The following is a 19,438-nucleotide window of genomic DNA, read 5'->3' as shown; positions in this document are numbered from 1 at the left end:
GTGACAATTACAATTATAAATATAATTACATATAATTAAAATTTAATAAAGATAACCATATCTACTATTTTTGTAATATTAAAAGAAAAAATAGTTTACAAATGAGAAAACTTTATATATAGAGCGAATTAAATTGTCAAAAGAGATATTATATAATATAAAAATGGATAAAACAAACATAATAAATTAGAAATATAAAATTAATTAATTATAGAGGTTTGCTAACAGTAACATCTTAAAGTGTACTAAATTTTAATTGACAAAAATACCTTTGTATATTATAAATTTTAAACTTTAAGTATTTAAATAATTTCTAATTCTTTTTATTTTTTTTATTTTAAATTAAAAATAAAAATTATTAAGATACTCCTGTATTTAAAATATGTTTTTTTTATGAATTGGGATTTTTTTTTAACTAAAATTTGGTATACTTACAATTTTTTTTAACTAAAAATTGGTATACTTACCTATATATATATATATATATATATATATATATATGATTATTATAATATTTTAAATTTTAATTTCACTTGAATTTAAAATAATAATAACTATAAGTATTGTAATCATTGTTACATGATTTGTGATGTGGAGTGAATCACAAATAAATTCGTTTTTTATTTATTTTTGGAAGTATAAATGAGAGGGTGTGAGAAATGATACTTGAATTGTTTAGAATATCTTTGGTTGTTTGTAGTTTTGTTAAAAAAGAGAGACATGATTGAGAGTGTGTCTGGACTGAGTTTGACAGACAGTGATTAATCTAAGAATGCCAACAAAAGTGGCAAACCATTTTTCCACTCACTAAAATCTGTCACCCATATTACTACGAACACTACGAACACATTCACATATATTAATATTTTTGATTGAATTTTTCAAGTATTTTAAAGTTTTGTTAAGAAAAATGTGATATTTAACCAATATTTTCAAATGTTAAATTCTTTTATACTATTCAGTTAAGGCTATCATGATTTTCTTTTAGTAGGCAATAAAATAGGAAAGTTTTCATTACGATTTTAATAGATTATTCTATTGATTTTTATTTTTAATTTTGGATGATTTTTTTTTCATTTCTATTCATAAGTAGTATTCCCATGATATAATCCCACTCAAATATGTGGCATTTTTCTAATTCTAATCTTATTTAGGTTTTTCTCCATTTCAACAATGATACATATATATGTAGTTTATCTAGCTATTCTAAACGTGTGACTTTTATCTTTTCATATCAGTTTTTTTTTTCTACATCTATATATTTGTTGTTTTTTTTATTGTTCTAGATTATTTATAATAAATTTTAATTATTACTACATAGGCTCTATTATTTTCCATAAATTGTTTACTATTCTATTATTTTAATAATAATAATAATAATAATTTTGGTATTATAATATAAAATTTTATACATTTATTCAACTTGAATTTGTTCTTTTATCACTTGATTCTTTTTTTAATTCTTACTGTCTTTAACTTATATATATATATATATATATATATATATATATATATATATATATATATATATATATATATATATATATATTTATTTATTTATTTTGACACATTCATACATAAAAGGTTAGAAACAAATAAATGAGATTTGAACTATTTAAAAACAAATAAGTCATGATAACCAAACTTTTGTTGTGATTAGAGATCTCATGGATAAGTCAGTCATAGTTTTGATTAGGATTAAATTGATTTTAATTAACATGTTTATTTTATGGTGTGCGAAAGTATTAGGGGTTATATTACGAGAAGTTAAACTTTGTTATTAAAATTTTATATGGTGAAATAATTTTAGGTTAAATAAAGTTTTTAATAATTTTCATATCTTTATAGGTGGTGTATGATTTGCAATATACATTTAATGAAATCAGCCATATAATGTGGTTTGCATGAAATTTTGACATTATCTTTAGAACACTCATGAATATTGGCACGCGCATGCCCTAACAAGCGCAACACTCATGAAAAATAAGAAGGACTTGGATAAAAAAAAAACCCTATAATTTTTATTATGTTAATTTAAATTAATACTGTTTTAATTTTTAATTTCTTAAATACTTTGTTTAGAGAAAATAATTTAAATTTATTAAATTTAATTTTTTTACTTACATAAAATATTTTAATTATTGCTAAATTTAAAAATATTTAAATATTAAACAATTATTTATAATTTAGAAATATTAATATTGGTTATTATTTAAGAAATTTTAACTGTTACTTTTTTTTTTCCAAAATTCTTGAACCAATTGATAAGTCAGTTGGATATTTCTTTTAGTTGACTTTTTAATCGATATTGAAATTTTTTCACACATTTATGAAAAAAAGTTTTAATTATTATTGACTAAAAATTTTTCGGTCAACCTTAAAAAAATTACAAGAAACTATTGAAAGAAAACAATATTGATGTTATTAATAAAGAAAACTAGAAGATCTAATCACTACATCACCAAAACTAAAAAATAATCACAATACATATCAACCGAAAAAGTTTAGTTTCACACTAAAAAAATAAGCTTCATTGGAGAAAATTCTAAATTATAATATCTAGAAAGTAAGATCAGTTATTTATGGAAATAAAAATAATCACAACAATATAGGGATTTCCTTTTTTTGTTGTACACATCTATTTTCTAATTTTATTCTTTAAATATATTTTTTAATTTAAAATAATTATTTTATTAATTTTACTGTCTTTTTAAATTTAACTCTTTTTTTTCGATTTGGCTGATTTTTTAAATTTAATAACTTTTTTAATTACCAAACTACCTACAAACTAAATAAAAACTATTTACCATAAAATTATAAAAATTATTTATATTTAATTCTATAATTATAATAATAAATTATTTATATTTAATTTTCTAATTGTAGTAATAATGATTTTATTATTTTTTATTATTATAAGAAAAAGTGAACACATGTAATAAATAATAAATAATTCTGCTTACATTGGCTAATAAAATCATAATTAACATTGATTAAAAATAAATCAAACACATGTAACAAACAACTCAAACTGGATAAAGATGAAAAATAATCTAATTATGTTAAAAAATAATTTATTAAAAAATAACTTGAACTTAATATTAACAATAAAATAACTCTAATTATGTTAACAAAAGAACAGACACTATCCACAGTTTGAAAGAATTCTTCAACATTTAGCAAAATAAATGTTAAGATTATAATACTGGGCTAAGTTAACAGTGTTGATTGTAACATTTTTTTTTTCTGCTTTTTTTTTTTTAATCTGCGATTGTAATCAAAGTGATGAAACCTTGACTAGAAACAAATTAAAGAGAACAATAATAAATTTATAGAAACAAGAGTTTCAATTAAATTTAAAATTCTCTAATTTAACTAATGTATAATTTTAATTTCTTTTAAAATTTCTTAAATTTTTTACAAAATGAATTACCCTCTTAAAAAATTATCAAAAGACTAATTTTTAGTGGCAAGAAAATTCGAATAACCACTTGCACTTTTCGTCGAGAGCCCAAGCCTAAATGCACACTCAAAACCAACCAAACTATCCATTCAGATGTACGCTGTTTATACTATCAACCATGACGTTCATCAGCATTCAGTATATAGAAATGTAATCCAGATTCAAGTTTAAAAACTATCCTCATATATCATAATCTTCTTGAGCATTACACATAACCAACATTGTCATTGATAGATCAAGAACATAACTTTTAGTCATATAAAACTATTTGCTTCACAAAATTTTCATCCAATTCAATGTTTAATTAGACATAAACGCCACAAGCAATTAAGAGGAACAAGGACCCAAAACCCTGCGAAGAAAATACACACATTAGCATAAGTTTACTGTACCATACCAGTACAACGGCAAAAAGTGATTGAACAAAAAATCCATACCAAGAAGACTGATGCAACTGCTCCAGTTGTCAGCTCCTGAACAAGTGAACGAGTTTTCCTAGAAGAGGTTGCTTCATAACTGCAAATAATCATCCATTTATTTTACGACTAAAGAAGAATATAGATACCATGATAGCAGTTAGTGTGGTATGAATATTCAAAGTTCATGATACTTGATCTAACAGGAGACGGGGAAATTCCTAATGATTTTAAGATTAAAAACAGTTATATACCACAAAATACAAGACAATAAAAGTCCAAGCCGGACACACACCTACAACTAATTACTAATTGGTCACAATAATATCATTCAGCTATGAGGTCAGATTTCATATATATAAGCATGTGCCACATACAAAAGTTCTTCCGTTGAACACCAATCACATTTTTTGCACAAGATAACACGAAGCCAGACACAGATTGAGGATGTCAAATCCAGCCATTTTAACATAGAAACTATCTATATATCTTAAAATGTGGATTTAACTCTAAATCGATTTCATAAAACCAACTTATAAAATAATGTTCTAACTCCATTTTAACCACATCACTATTTGATGTGGAACTAAATCACCACCTTTGAGATCGCAATTAAAGCAATCCTAAAAGAGTCTACTACTAAGGTGAATTAGGGCTAACCACAAATAAAGTGGATTTCCAACAATATGTCTAACCCAGGTATGACACAGACTCAACTACTATTTTGGAGTGTCTATACTTCCTTGCACATCATCTCATTTAGGTGGTTAAATAACAAATGGGCAAAAAGGGCCAATGTTAGAGTCACACGTAAAAATTTAACATCTTGAGCAGGATGCCTGCCTAGAAGATTGTAGCTCAGCAAGATCCTTTGTTAGTCTAAATTAAACCCTATGTTAAATTTACTCGTGCACAAAATCTCTCACCCAAGCAGCCAATTCCATACCTACAAGCAAGAGAAATCTACGTTCCACCAATGACAAGCACTTATCAAGAGCACAAAACTTGCTTAATTATTTTTGTTATTGTTTTCGGATTAGAATTGGAGGTTTCGCCTTACTAACCTAGCTAACCATTAAACCTTATTACGCAAATGACTGGTGTGAAACTCCAATTCTGAACTTCGTGCTCTCATCTCAGAAAACTTGCCCTGCGTTGACTCCGTATTTGCTATCACTTACGGAGATCAAGGTAGCAACACAACGATAGCATTTTCCAACAAACTCAGATTAATGAAATCCAGCGTTGTTACAGTTGAGTAAAATTCCAAAGATTCATAAATCCACCGAAACCTTCTCATAATTTGCAAGCAAATTGAAACTTGGAGATCGAAATCGGAAAGAAAGATCGAGAGGAACTCACATGAAGAAAGATGCGGTTAAGACGAGGCCGATGGCGAGGGTAAATACGGAGAGTGTGGGGTACCACGAATCGGGCACAGGACTCGTAATCGGTTTTGGAGCCTTTCACAGAAATTAAAACACAAGATTAGGAAATCGAAGTTGAAATTGAGAAGAGAGAAGGAAAACGAAATTGAATTACCATTAGAGAATGCAGAGATAACAGCACTGGATCTTGCAAGGTCCGAAGTGCCAGATGCAGAGTACAAACCCCTTCTTTCTTGCTGACTCTACTCTATATTTCACCGTCAGCGTTAGTCACCTCACCTTACACTTACACCAAGCCCAACTTAGCATTTCGATTCTCTATGGCCCAATTTATCAGGCCCAAACTCCAACATTGGGTTACAAATTGACCCAAGGAGCGCTTCTATTTCCACCCCAATTTGTGGGTTGCAAATTATCTAGTAATTGACTCAAGGCTGTTGCTCCCAACACCACCACCGAATGCTCCATGCACCATCCCATATCAATTTTGCCCCCTTTAAAATGGATGTCAACATCCATTTGACATCTGTCCATTCACATATCTTATATTTTAATTTATTGTTTTTATTTAAAAAAAAAAATCATCAAAGGATGTGACGACATCCGTTAACGGATTGCCACATCCGTTAACGGATTGCCACATCCATTTCAATAAAATTTTTAAAACTATTTTGATTATTATTTAAATAATAATATATAAATTAAATTAATAATAATTATTTTATTAAATAAAATAAAATTAATTCATAAATAATTAAGTAATAATTTTAAATTAATTAAATAATATTTATATATTAATTTAAAATATAATAAATTAAAAACTAAAAATTTAAAAAGAAAAAACTTCATGGATGTTGCCCACATCCATTTTAATAAATTTTTAAAAACTATTTTATTATTTAAATAATAATACATAAATTAAATTAATAATAATGATTTTATTAAATAAAATAAAATAAATTTATAATTAATTAAATAATATTTATATATTAATTTAAAATATAATAAAATAAAAAACTAAAAACTTTAAAAAGAAAAAAACTTCACGGATGTGATAACATCCGTTTTAATTAATTTTTAAAAAGTATTTTAATTATTATTTAAAATAATAATATATAAATTAAATTATAATAATTATTTTATTAAATAAAATAAAACTAATTTATAAATAATTAAGTAATAATTTTAAAAAAGTTAAATAATATTTTAAAATATAAAGAATAGTTTTGAATTTAAAAAAAGTGTGGTGGTGCAGGGAACAATGTATGGTGTAGGGAGTAACCCTCTTGACTCAATCTTTCTTTCGTTTTTCAATTTGGGGTTTTGTCTCGTATAAACAAAAAGGATTTTTTTTAGAAATATTCTGTGTTTTATTCATTTTTTTCAACTTTTTATAAATGGAACTTTTTTATATTTAGTAAATAATTTTATTCCGTCTCACCGTTTTTCCCATTTATCTCCTTATTATTATACAAACAGAAAGGTTTAACTGAAAATTTTAATTATAAGTTCCCACATAAAAAAAGTGTTGATACGAATGGTTAAACCACTTCATTAAATTTTTTTTATTGTGAATCTGACTTTAAATCTCACCGTGTATTTAGATAAAAAAAAAAGTTGAACGCCACGTGTATAAATTTATTATTGGAAGATTTTGAATTAAAGTAATGTATTTTTTTTACGTGTAATCGTAATGGTGAAATGATCCATCAATTTTGAAACTCAGATTTATGTAAATAAATTTTAACTTTTCAAGGCAGATTGGCATTGCTTCCTCGTAATGGTAACAGTTAGTATTTTTGCAGCAGCAAAGCATGCTGATACTCCCAAGTTAAGCCTAGTAAGACTCTCAAGCTGAGTGCATGCCTCTTGCAATGTTAGGATTATGAACTGCATATTAACAAATCCGGATAGTGCAAGTCACAACTTAAAAAAAATGCAATTTCTTTTTGGGAATCTGATCATAAGGTTAACATATTCTTCGGGTTCTCAGAGGACCAATGATCCAGACTCCACCCTGCTAAATCTGGCTGATGAACTCAGCAGTTCTGATGCTTCCAAGCCTCTTTCAATATCAGGCACAGAATCAAAGTTAGTAACTGGGAATTGGCTTTGGAATACTAGCAGAAGGTGTTGCACTTGGAACTGTTCAAATATTCAGAAGAAGAGCAAATGTGTATCAAATACCAATTGAAAGCGGCTCTGGAAGTTCAAGTTATAGCAATAAACAGGACAAGACTTTTATAAATACCCGGTGAAAATGGCCCTGCCAGGTGACTCTTATTGCCATGCATACTATCAACATTTTTATCTTCAAATACTAAGTTATAATTTAGATATTAATATAATTTGTGCACCTATCGTTCTTTTAATAGAAAAAGAACCTTGTATGTATATGTATATATATATATATATGGTATTCTACTCTTTGAAATAATACATTAGAATTATTTTTTAAACCTTTTAATATGGTATTAGAGTTATGGCTAGAGTCTATTCTAATGATATTTATTGTTTGTTGAGCATGTTGTTCCACCTGCTATCGGACCACCCATTAATGTCTAGTCTCATACTCGAGATTTATAAACCTCAGTGTGAAGGGGTGTGTTGGAAGTCTCACATCGACTAGAGATAAGGGCAATTTATAATATATAAGTAGGTGCAAACCTCATCTTACAAGCTGATTTTGTAGGATTGAGTTAAGCTTAAAGGAAAAGGAAATGACCAAGATGATATATTTCTAGTCATCTCGATTTGTGAAGAAACAACTTGGAAACTTCAAATATTTTTTGGATATTGAAGTAGCTAGATCAAAAACATGATATTTTTCTATACCAAAGAAAATATACTATTGACTTACCATCAGAAACTGAGCTGCTTGGGAGTAAACCAGCTGATACACCAATTGAACAAAATCATAAACTCTTTCAATGCTCAAATTCAACAAGCATAGACAAAGGGAGAAACCAAAGACTAGTAGGAAAATTAATTTATTTGTTTCATACACGTCCAAATATCACCTATGTAGTGAGTGTTATTAGTCAATTTATGCATGACCCACGAAAGCTTCATATAGATGTTGTTGAAACGATTTTGAGATATTTGAAGTCTGCTCCTAGAAAAGGAATTTTGTTCTCAAATCATGGAAACTTAAAAGTAGAAGGGTATACTGATGTAGATTGGACAGGTTTAAAAGATTATAGAAGATCAACTTCTGGATACTTTATTTTTGTAGGAGGGAATCTTGTAACTTGGACGAGTAAAAAACAGCCTGTACTAGCAAGATATAGTGCTGAAACAGATTTCAGATGCATGACACTAGGTGTATGTGAACTTTTGTGGATTAAAAACGTGCTATCGGATTTGAGCTCTAAACCAAATAAAATTATGAGTTTGTAAGAGTGTTAAGATATGTCAAATATTATACTAGCGGATATTAGACAATCAAATTTTGTGTTAGATTCCTTTAATAGATGAAGAATTAAAATATCCTCATATATATATATATATATATATATATATATATATATATATATATATATATATATATATATATATATATATATATATATATATATATATATATATGTGTGTGTGTGTGTGTGTGTGTGGTACTCTACTCTTTCAAATAATACATGAGAATTATTCTTTAAACCTTTTAATATGTTTCAATATATAAGTGTTAATTGTAAATTAATTAGAAGTTAAAAAAAGAGTGTGAGAAAACAGATAATGTAATGAAGTTGATGTTATCTCTTTACCAAGTCTTGTGTATATTCATGTTCGTCTAAGTCTTATGTATACTGATGTTTGTCTTCAGTTACCATTCATTTTTCAAATAGTCCGTAAAGGTTACTTTCAAATGCCAAAATGAATAAAGATTCGAAAAGTTTAATAGTTAATGTGTAATAAATGCAATCACTTACATTTTTACATCAAATTTTTATTTATAAATTTGAAGATGAGCTTTGGATTACGACCTAATTGTGACCCAATTGGTATTAGTCATATTTTATCATAAATTAATCTTCACCAAACTTAATAGTTGCTTAAGAATAATAGTTTGGTATGTATGGTACAATTATTCAATCTTTAGGTGATTTCTTTACCGTTCTTATTGTGAGGACAGTTCGATCATAGGTTAACTGCATGACTCTCCACTACATTAATTAAAAAAAATCTATGTACAAAGAAAGAAAAGAAAAGAAAAGATGGGAACACAACGCAAGAGGACAAGAAGAAAGTGATAAAAGGTTGAAAGAAAGTGAAATTCGATGGCTAACTATTTTATCTCCGACTTAAAAAAATAACAAATCCTTGATTGTTCTATTTGGATTGTAGTTAGTAGTGAGGGCACTAGCCTTAAGAGTGAAGACAAGAACACACAGGTGGTGTGCAAACCTTGTTGTCATAGCCAACCTCAACAGTTTTGTTTACATGGAGTTTTTTATTTTTTTTATTATTATTATTATTATTATTAAAGTATGTCAGTTATCGACCAAATCAATAAATACTGTCCATTTTTATTTAAAAAGAAATCCACAAAACTATATCTAGTGCAAACTTTACCAAAATCAATTTTTTTATTTTGTTTTCGTAAAGAATTCTTTGTCCCAACATTTAGAGTGATGTTCCCTCCATCAATCTCATCTTCTCCCTACACCTTTTCAATTTTTTTAAATTCTAAATTTATCTGTTTTAATTTTATCAATTTTATTTTTTATTTTTTAAAACCCTAATCCTAATTTCCTCTCACTTTCAGCAGTAAGCCCCCATCCCACTATCACTTTATATCTTTCTCTTAATTTTCACTTTCATTAACACAAAATTGGATAGAAAAAGCAAATTTTGAATGGTATAAATTTAAAACATTTATAACTTCTTATGAGTTTTGAAGTATCATGATTCCACAATATAATCTGCTAAAAATTTATTCCCCACTTCCTTGTCTTTAAATAACCAAACTTGAAAATCTATACTTAAAATTACATTCGTGCTTACAATGGTGCAATGAAAGAGAAGTATGTTGAGTACAAAATAAAAAGTGAATAAAAGAAAAAATAGTTAGTTCACTTTATTTTCTTGTTCATGTTATTCATGCAGAATTTGCTTTTTTTGTCATATTTTATATTAATAGAAGTGAAAATTAAAAAAAAAAAGAAAGTAATAGTGGGAGGTAGTGACTTGCTGCTGAAAGGGAAATTGAAAATGAGAGGGGATTGGAATTAGGATTTTAAAAATTTAAAAGTAAAATTGGTAAAAAATAAAAAATAAAAAAGGTAAATTTAGAATTTTAAAAAAAAACTAGAAAGGTACATGGAGAAGATGGGGTGGTGAAGGGAGCATCGCTCCAACCTTTAACAAGGCATATAGTTCTATTTAATATACCCGTAACTTATTTTTATTGCTTTCTGCAACTCACGACTACTAACGGAAGCCCCACACTAACAGAAAAAGACTAATTATCTTTCATCATTGCACACCGTCACTACTATCATCGCCGTTGTAGCAAAGGAGGAAGAGAGCACGAAAAAAATATCTTTCGAAACATATTTCATGATGTTCCAAGAAATTTATTCCGTAAGGTATCATATATGTTTTGAAAAGTTTGTTTAAAAAATCGTTTCGGAAAAATTATTTCATAATTTATTTCTTGCGTCCGGAAAATTCTGTTCCAAAAATTTATTTTGTAAATTTTGGACAACTTGTTTGAATAAAATTTTAGAATATATAATCTGGAAGTGGGAGGATAAAAGGATCATTTTTATGAGGATAAAAAAAAGAAACAAGATTTTGAGATTTCTTTTAACACCTTCAATTTTCTTGAAACACCGCCTATGCATATGGAGATTCGAATGAGCTTTCTGAAATATAAAAAAATATTCCGAAAAACTAATTTGAATTGCATAGAAGGTGCTGGAGAAAGTTGTGGGATGCAAAAGGTTGGAACCCGATTTTATAAGAACTACAAACTTTATTAACATCCACCCTGAGTAGATTCTAAGATAGAGTTGAAGTAAATTTTTAGATACTGACCAAATTTTTTTACACTACGAATGAAAGAGGTATATGATAATTTTGAGACTCAAAAATTTGTTAGTGTTTTTTAATTTTATTTTTTAAGACTTATAATATTTTTTATTAGTTGTAGACATAAAGTGTGAATTTTAGTAATTTTATCTTTTTAGTTCTCTAAAAAAACTTTACTCAAGCAACAAATAATGTGAAGGTTATACAGTCTATGAATTTGACTTGGGTGCCGGTCAAAATTTTTTTAAAGGAAACTCCCATGCCAATCAACTAAAAGAATGCAGAATTATATTATTTGTTTATGTTTAAACTAAATTACATTTTTCATTTTATTTTCTACTTTTAGTTGATAACGATATTTACTTTTAAAAATTAGGTTTAACTGCACATTTTAACAACTATTATTATTTTACAAATTATATAAATTAGGATTGAAACTTCATAAACTTTTTTAAAGACTGTTTGGATAAGAAAATATTTGATATTTTAAGTTTTAGTTAATTTCTTATTTTTAAATTTACAAATAAAGTAATTGAGGAAAAACAATGGTTAAAAGCTTTCAATTTTCAGCTCAAATTTCGTGAACATTTACAACTTTGTAATATTTTCATAAAAAATTATAAAACTCAATTCCTATCTATTTTTAAGACATTAAAACTTCAATATTCGGCTGTGTTTTGAATTGTTGAAATTGTTAAGACATTAAGAATCTGATTAAAAGAAACAAAAATCTTGTAATTTAATAGATTTTTCATTTTCATTTAAGAAAAGGCCCCTTTTATATTTTGACCTAGAGTCCCTAGTTATATTACGAATCGGACTTATCTTGCCCATTATTAAACACAAGCTTTTGCAGGCCAAACCAATCTACATTCCACTCCTAAGTGCATAGAAATCTTGCCTTCACGGAAATGTTGCATGCAAAATTCTGAGAATGAAATTGGAAAGAGAGTTGCTCCCTACGCCACCACACATTGCTCTCTGCACCACCACACTTTTTTTAAATTCCAAAACTATTCTTTATATTTTAAAATATCCTACACCTCCTCCTTTTCTTTTCAACATATGTCGACATCCATTGAAGAAAAAATTCTTCAACGGATGTACCACATCCGTTTAGTCTGGAAGTTTTTCATGTATTCTGTTTGTCAAATGTTGGTAGTGAACGTTTTAGGTATTTTAACCTTTCTAAATGAGTTGTTTTAAATTGTAGGTAATTCAACTCATGTTGCAGTGCAATTTTTGTACGAACACGCTAACCTATTTTGAGAAATGTTAAAGTATGCATTCTTCTCATGACGTGTGCTAAAGTTAATTTTAAATCCATTTTTTATTCCTACTTTGTGCTTTTCATGTATGGTTAGTCAACTTTCTTCTATGACTAAGAACTATCACTAATGCTGAGATGGTTAACTGCTCCCTTCTCTCACAACATCATGCTTATTGCTTAATGTAATCTATTCATGAAACAATGTTTTTTTTCTTCCTTGTGATGTTTGTAGGAACTTGGTGGAATTAGCACTGGCATGGAACGACAAAAGACTTTGCTGCAGGAACGGACGGATGTTGACATCTGTTGGAGGTGAAACGGATGTTGACATCCGTTTTAGAGAAAAGTAAAATTAGTATGGGGTGGTGCAAGAAGTATTCGGTGGTGGTGCAGGGAGCAACTGCCAATTGGAAATTATTGGTGACGGGATTGTACGGTTCCGCCCTTTCATCTAACACCCATTATCACTAGATCAAAATGAACATTTAATGTGAATTCAAATCATATATTATATATAACTTAAATGGAAAACCAAATTATATTTATTCATTAGTGTAGAACAAACAACATAAACATAAACTACTCTGTCGAGCTTTTATTTTGTAAAATTCCATTAACTAATTCCCAATAACTGCGGAAATTAAAGATTTTAGTTGGTACATTTTTTTTATATTTGTATTGATTAAATTTCTTTATATTATTAATTAAATTCTTTCAAGTGGTTATCAAAACCGATTTGGTTTAACTCGATCATTTAGACTTGATCTCATCTTATACCTCAGTTTTAAAAATCCTATTTTTGTTGTGGTGATTAGAGAAAGTTCTATACAGAGAATTCTTACCCTCAACTTTTACACTTAATATCACTAAATTTGTTATGTATATGTATATATATGAAGTTGAATTAATTATAAAAAAAGGTAGAATCGAGCTTTGGGAAAATACAGAGTATACAAATCCGAAAGATCCCTACATTAAATAAAAGGATACTTACTACTGACTACCTGAAAGTTGAAGCAAGTCTCCTCTCACCCTCTCTATCTCCCTGCCTCTCGAAACAAATACGAATACTCTGTCAATTACGAGCAGGCAGCTCCTCTGCTTTCTGACTAACGCGCACAAATAGCCGGAGTTATAGAATATCAAACTCCGTTCGGCGATTCTTTGCCTGAAAATATAGAATAGCAAGGTTGAGACGTTTTGTAATGTGCATATAACATCTCACAAAAAATAGCAATGCAAATTTAGGAAAGGAAAGTGATGCTTACCACAGAAGCTGCCGACAGAAAAAGGTTACCAGTTAACATCCATCATGACCAACAAATCTCCTAAGCACCAATTCATAGGTAAAAGCGAACTACTATAAGATCAGGTTGTTCAATAAACAAGTAAACAGGTCGATGATTATCAAATTAAACAAGAAGGCACCTTTTCGTTTAGCATTGAATACTGAATCAATCACGACATATAACTGAAAGATGAACAAGGAATCCCCATAACCATGATGACTTCGGAGTAAATTCAGAATCCAGTGCATGAACAATTAGCAGTTTGGATCATATTCTTGAAATCGACTCTTGAAATTTTCAACAATTTTCATTTCCTCATCTTTGCTATGTCTGTGACTCCTCCAATCTGCATTATCTGCCATATTGAGCAACCCAGCCATGACCTAAGTCACGTTTACAGGTATTAACTCTCGCTGATAAATACAAAGAGTTGCAATCTTAACCAAAGCATGCTACCATTGATGACCTCTTTCTGAAAAAGAAATTTTTAAGAAATATATTGATATGATTTGTTTATTCAGTGCATCAATATTAGAAGGCTACCTCCCGGCCGAACTGGACAGGAAATTTCTCGTTCTTTTCAACATGATGCAGCAGAATTTTGCCTCCTGGAACCTGAGCATAGAACAATCCTGAACCCCCACCAATTTGAGTCTTCAAAAACTTCCTTCCATCAGAAATGCTATCAACTGTGTTGCAATAAAGAACATAAGCAGAAGACCAAAAACACCCTCCCAGAACCAGCCAAAATAATAAATAACAAATGTAAAGCATTTTCAGAATACATAAATCAAAGTCCATTGTTTCAAGTCAGGTAATTAGTGCCCTACAATTGATATATAGAGCCAAGGAAAAACAAGGAAGTTAAGGGGGAAAAAGAGATAAAAAATTAATGGATCCAGGTCTGACTCAGATCATGTAGGCAATGAAATATGAAGCATAATCTGAAGAATAATACTTACATGTCTTGGCCACAAATTCAAATCCCAACTTTTGTGCAGCTAAATTGAACACTTTTTCAACCATAACTGCTTTGGAAGATGGAATGGGAATGGCCTACATCAAAAGGGTGAAAATTCAATTAAAGAGCAAATCTAAAACAGTCAATCAAAAATTAAAAAGGAAATAATATAATCTTCCACGAAGAGAAAACAACGAAACTTCATAAACAAACTGCTATTGATAGAGCTCAAAACAGCTAACCAGAAAAATTAAGAGATTGGCCATGCAACGTGGAATTAAGCAAATTATAAAAAGGGAAAGTGGACAGGGAAGAAGTAAAAGTAAACTATATCGTTAACTATCAACAGAAACTTCTACCTGAAGATTGGCATGAGTGCGACGCAAGGAGGCCCACTCAAAAAATATCACTTCCTTTTCTTGGCCCCTGCAGTAACTCTTGAGACTGTTCTGGAACCTAGAGAGCTCAGTTTCAGATTCAGAAGACATAGATAAGGTATTAAACCCATGCTCAACGGGTATTATCAGTGCATGGTCCTCAACAAGTGGACCTTTAGCCAGTGCCAAGTAATAATTCTCCCCAATGCTAACGATTAAATGTGTCTTCACATTTGGGCTTGACAAGCAAAACCAACATTCTTTTGAGCTGCAGCCATATTTAGGATAGATGTGTCAAAGACTAAATGCCTAAATGTTAGAGACAACAATGAAGAAGCAAATAAACAAACACGAGGAATAACTCACTTGCAAAATCAATTTTTTATTGCATTAATATTAGTATTAACAAAATAACATAACTCTAAAACTTACAAATGAAGTATTACTGACTAACAGAATGCACATTGATTATAGAACATAGTAAGTCCGAAGACAAACCTGCCAGATCCGGACCTCCTAGAAGGATCCCTGTCACCTTCATCCAGCAAGTTGTGCTTAAAATTGCAGTCTGGGCCCCTTTCACATTTTCCCTTAATCAAAAAATCTAAACAAACACCTCTCTTACACTGCTCCCTTGCATCTGTATCATGACGAAAATGGCACTTCTCTCCACGTGGACAAGATCCAGAAGAGACAAATTTGAAACACGTCTTATCAGCTTGTCCAGTTTCATGTTTTTGTCGCTTTTGAGAAACATCATATCTCCAATATTGAGACTCAGAGATAGAATCACTGGATCTCTTCGTGGAATCCATAGGAGGTGTTCTTTTCTCCACAAATGTGTAAGGTGATAAGGTGGTATTTGTGGTTTTCATAGCAATCTCAGTTGAAGACATGGTCGAAGAAGGTGTGGGAGAGATTGCATGAATAAATTTCTGGAATGCAGAAGCAAGTACAACGTCAGAGCACTGAAAAGCTATTAATCTTTTAGGGACCGAAAAAACAGTATGTTAATTTTGTTGATAAGAAAAATAAAGTACTATCTGAAATCAGATTTATCAATAGCACGCTATAGCAGCATAGGAGTGCACATATGAATTGTCATAGCTTCATACATCATCATAGTGGCTGCAAAAGGCATTTTACTCTGGCACTGGTATCCTGATGGTATCCAAAATCCTGAGAATAGCATTGATCTCCAATAAAACAGTAGAAAGGCCTTTTGTGAGGCTAATTTTGAGATTTGGGTGGAACTGTTTCACCTTCCAGAAAATGCTCATATTTCATAGCAATTATGTTTCACTTGTAAATGCTCCTATCCTCTTCAATGAAATGTGTTTATTCGAGCGTGTGTGTGTGTGTGTGTGGAGAGAGAGATCAAATGACACTACACCACATCAACTATGAAACCTTCAATATCTTCTAATTATAAACTTTTTTTCCTAAAAAATCAATGTTGGAGTGAAAGTCTTAAATCATGTCTACAAAAGAAATATTAATCTAAAATTACGAGATATCCCATCTATATGCATCAAAATCACATAATATAAAATTCTTGAAATATACACCAATATGAACTATTTTATTAGCATCTTATTGTTGTTCATTTTTTCTAAAATTTGACACACAATCAAGGTAAATTGTAATTCAACATGTTGATTTTGATAAAGAGTTATTGAAGGTGCCATAGTTAATGTAACTTATACCGGTATCAATTCATTCCTCCCCTACACACACATACACATATGAGGGATCAATTGATTCCAAGGGTAATTTTAAAAAAGCTACTCCTCATCCTCACTATTCAATTCTTTGTAATCTTGGTTCAACATAGTAACTCATATTAACCATTGGTTTAAAATATGATTCATCGTTTATGAACCATTCGATAGTGATTGTTGATCCAGTCTGTCCACTTCATTATTTTTGTTCATATAATAGGGCAGGTTTGATATATTTATGCATGAATGAATTGGGTGGCTGATGAATAAATGGATGCAATTGTCACCCCTACTATTACCGCATGAAAATGTTAAAGTATCTGCTAATTCAAAATTTTCAGTTAAATAAATAAACAAAATACTCAAAGAAGAACGATAAAGACCAAAAAACAAACCTGTTTATTTCTATTTCCAACAGATGCAAGCCCTATGAAACGGGTGATATGCACAGCGTCAACATTGGTATATGGTTCACGGGCATAGTACATACCTTTTGTGCCTGCAATGTGATAACTAACCCCAAAAATAACCATGAGAAAATAACTGCAATGATCAGAATCAGGCCTACAAATGCCACAAGAAAGACTACAAAAGCCACATTCGCCCTACCAAATTCCTCCAGAATACTCTACAAATCCCGATCTTATAGTTCCCCCTTTAAATTTAAAAATTTTAATTAATCTTTCTCCCAACCAAATACCATTTTCTTTTACCACTCGTGAGACTGTCACTCCCAATAACAAGAATTGCAAATACAATACTAAGTTTTACCGTCCTACAACAAGTACAATAAACATGATAGAACACAAAAGTCACTCAAGTGAACAAGGAACCACAGACCTAACCCTATCAACTCTCATGTGCACGATCCAATTCCAAGCAAATAATGTGAAATGAGGCTTAAGCATGCAATACCATTTGTCAAATATAAAATGCATAGGCTGTTGACAATTTAGGTAGTTTGCACAGAAAACAAATAACAATTACCGTGGCTTGATCTCCTGTACTAACTCCGATATGGTTGAATCACTGCCTACAACATCAGAGGCTCCAGCAGGAATGTCCGAAGCAGCTGCTCCATTGGTGATGCCACTGGGCCATTCATTAGTAATAATGAATCAAGGAAGTGAACACAGAGAATCCTCTTAGCTTATATTAAATGCAATGTGAGAAGTAACAAGCATGTAACTAACTAACTCTGTCTCTACATGAGATAATGCACAACAATTGAAGGATATGTCAAGAACAGATCAATAATTTCTGGTTCCTCTGCAATAGCTCGCAAAGCATCAACGTCATCTTCGGTATAAGTTCCAAACTGTTGAACACTAGACGACTTCCTACCAGATAAATAGGCCACGGATAACCCTACATGCAACTGCAACATTTAAGACACCGAATTCGCAAGTCCTTATCGAATTCGCAAAGCAAAAGAAAAAGTCGGTACCGAAGAGGGGGAATTTGCCACTGCCTTTCAACCAATATAAGTTGTGGCAAACCTTGAAGCCGTCCATCATGAAGCCGCGGTTGGCGGAGTCCTTGGAAGCTTGCAAGAGAAATTTAGGGGCGGCGACGCCGTAATCTCCGATGAAGTAAGTCGGAAGCGGAATCTGTGATCCACCTTCAATGTAGGCGGTGAATTCATCCAGTTGCTCCGGTGAGTCCGGGAAGAACTGGCCTACGCACAAGAGCGCATCGAATGGACCTGCAGATTTGCTCACCTGCAGCAACCACATGAAAACAATGTTCCGAGAGAGTAACGATAGAAACAAACCCTAGATTAGAAACAACAAAAGATAGGGTGAGACTCACTGAAGAGACGCGCTTGAAGAGTTGGCTGAGGCGACCTAAAACGTCGCCGCATAGAAGGATTCTCGGAGCCATAATGAAACCACCAACACAGAAACACACTTGACGCACTCAATTTCACAGTGTAACTCTTCACTCAGGGCAGCGACCTGGGTTTGGTTCTATTCAATCTCAAGAAGGCTATACCCATTTGAATTTACGTTATTTACATGGGGATGAGAAATTGCTATGCACATTTTAAAAAATATATACTTACTACACAAATTCAAATTTATGAAAATATAATTAAAATTTAATATAAGCATTATATTTTATAAAACTGAAGGATAAACCTTTACTGTTTTTATTATGGAGATGTATTTCAATTCTTCATGGAATAATTTTAATAAAATATATTTTATCATACAATTGTTTTAAATAATATTTAAAATATAAATTTAAATAATAAACGGTTAATAATTTCACGAAAATAATTGATAAAATATTGTTTTAGATACTTAAAAGTAAAATAATCTTACAAATTTAAATAAAGCTAGAAGTAAATTTTAATAATTAAATAACTTTAATTTTTTATTTTTTCTTAATAAAAAGTAAAACAAATTAACTTAAATTATAATTAAATAAAATGTACAAATCCGGTATTCTTGACATTTGTAATTTTAAAAATTTTTTATTTGACTATGATTTTAGTTTCATTATATTAATTAAAACTAC

General features: G+C 30.0%; 2 protein-coding genes across 4 annotated transcripts; both read right to left on the bottom strand.

The window, feature by feature from the left end:
• Positions 1 to 3,623: 3,623 nt before the first annotated feature.
• Positions 3,624 to 5,556, bottom strand: LOC108322702 (uncharacterized). Its single transcript, XM_017554882.2, has 4 exons — positions 5,422 to 5,556; positions 5,242 to 5,342; positions 3,901 to 3,979; positions 3,624 to 3,815 (listed from the first exon to the last, which is right to left on the bottom strand). Exons 1-4 carry the CDS (start codon positions 5,422 to 5,424, stop codon positions 3,768 to 3,770), a joined length of 231 nt encoding a protein of 76 aa, XP_017410371.1. The 5' UTR covers positions 5,425 to 5,556; the 3' UTR covers positions 3,624 to 3,767.
• A 7,874-nt stretch (positions 5,557 to 13,430) lies between these two features.
• Positions 13,431 to 18,939, bottom strand: LOC108322679 (zinc finger CCCH domain-containing protein 64). Of its 3 annotated transcripts, none has more exons than XM_052871488.1 (12): positions 18,728 to 18,938; positions 18,363 to 18,636; positions 18,156 to 18,283; positions 17,903 to 18,024; positions 17,311 to 17,428; positions 15,693 to 16,129; positions 15,177 to 15,462; positions 14,819 to 14,912; positions 14,400 to 14,545; positions 13,996 to 14,211; positions 13,836 to 13,895; positions 13,431 to 13,735 (listed from the first exon to the last, which is right to left on the bottom strand). In XM_052871488.1, the coding sequence occupies exons 1-10, from the start codon at positions 18,797 to 18,799 to the stop codon at positions 14,164 to 14,166; spliced, it is 1,725 nt and encodes a 574-aa protein (XP_052727448.1). In that variant the 5' UTR covers positions 18,800 to 18,938; the 3' UTR covers positions 13,431 to 13,735; positions 13,836 to 13,895; positions 13,996 to 14,163. The 3 variants fall into 3 exon arrangements, with proteins under 3 accessions (XP_052727448.1, XP_052727446.1, XP_052727447.1); XM_052871486.1 differs by having other exon boundaries at positions 13,996 to 14,239; positions 18,728 to 18,937; XM_052871487.1 differs by lacking the exons at positions 13,431 to 13,735; positions 13,836 to 13,895 and having other exon boundaries at positions 14,194 to 14,328; positions 18,728 to 18,939.
• Positions 18,940 to 19,438: the final 499 nt, after the last annotated feature.

Source organism: Vigna angularis, chromosome 1 (genome assembly GCF_016808095.1).
Source record: "Vigna angularis cultivar LongXiaoDou No.4 chromosome 1, ASM1680809v1, whole genome shotgun sequence".
Taxonomy (NCBI): domain Eukaryota; kingdom Viridiplantae; phylum Streptophyta; class Magnoliopsida; order Fabales; family Fabaceae; genus Vigna; species Vigna angularis.
Note: the sequence above shows the minus strand (reverse complement) of the source record. Positions and strands in the feature narration are given on the sequence as shown.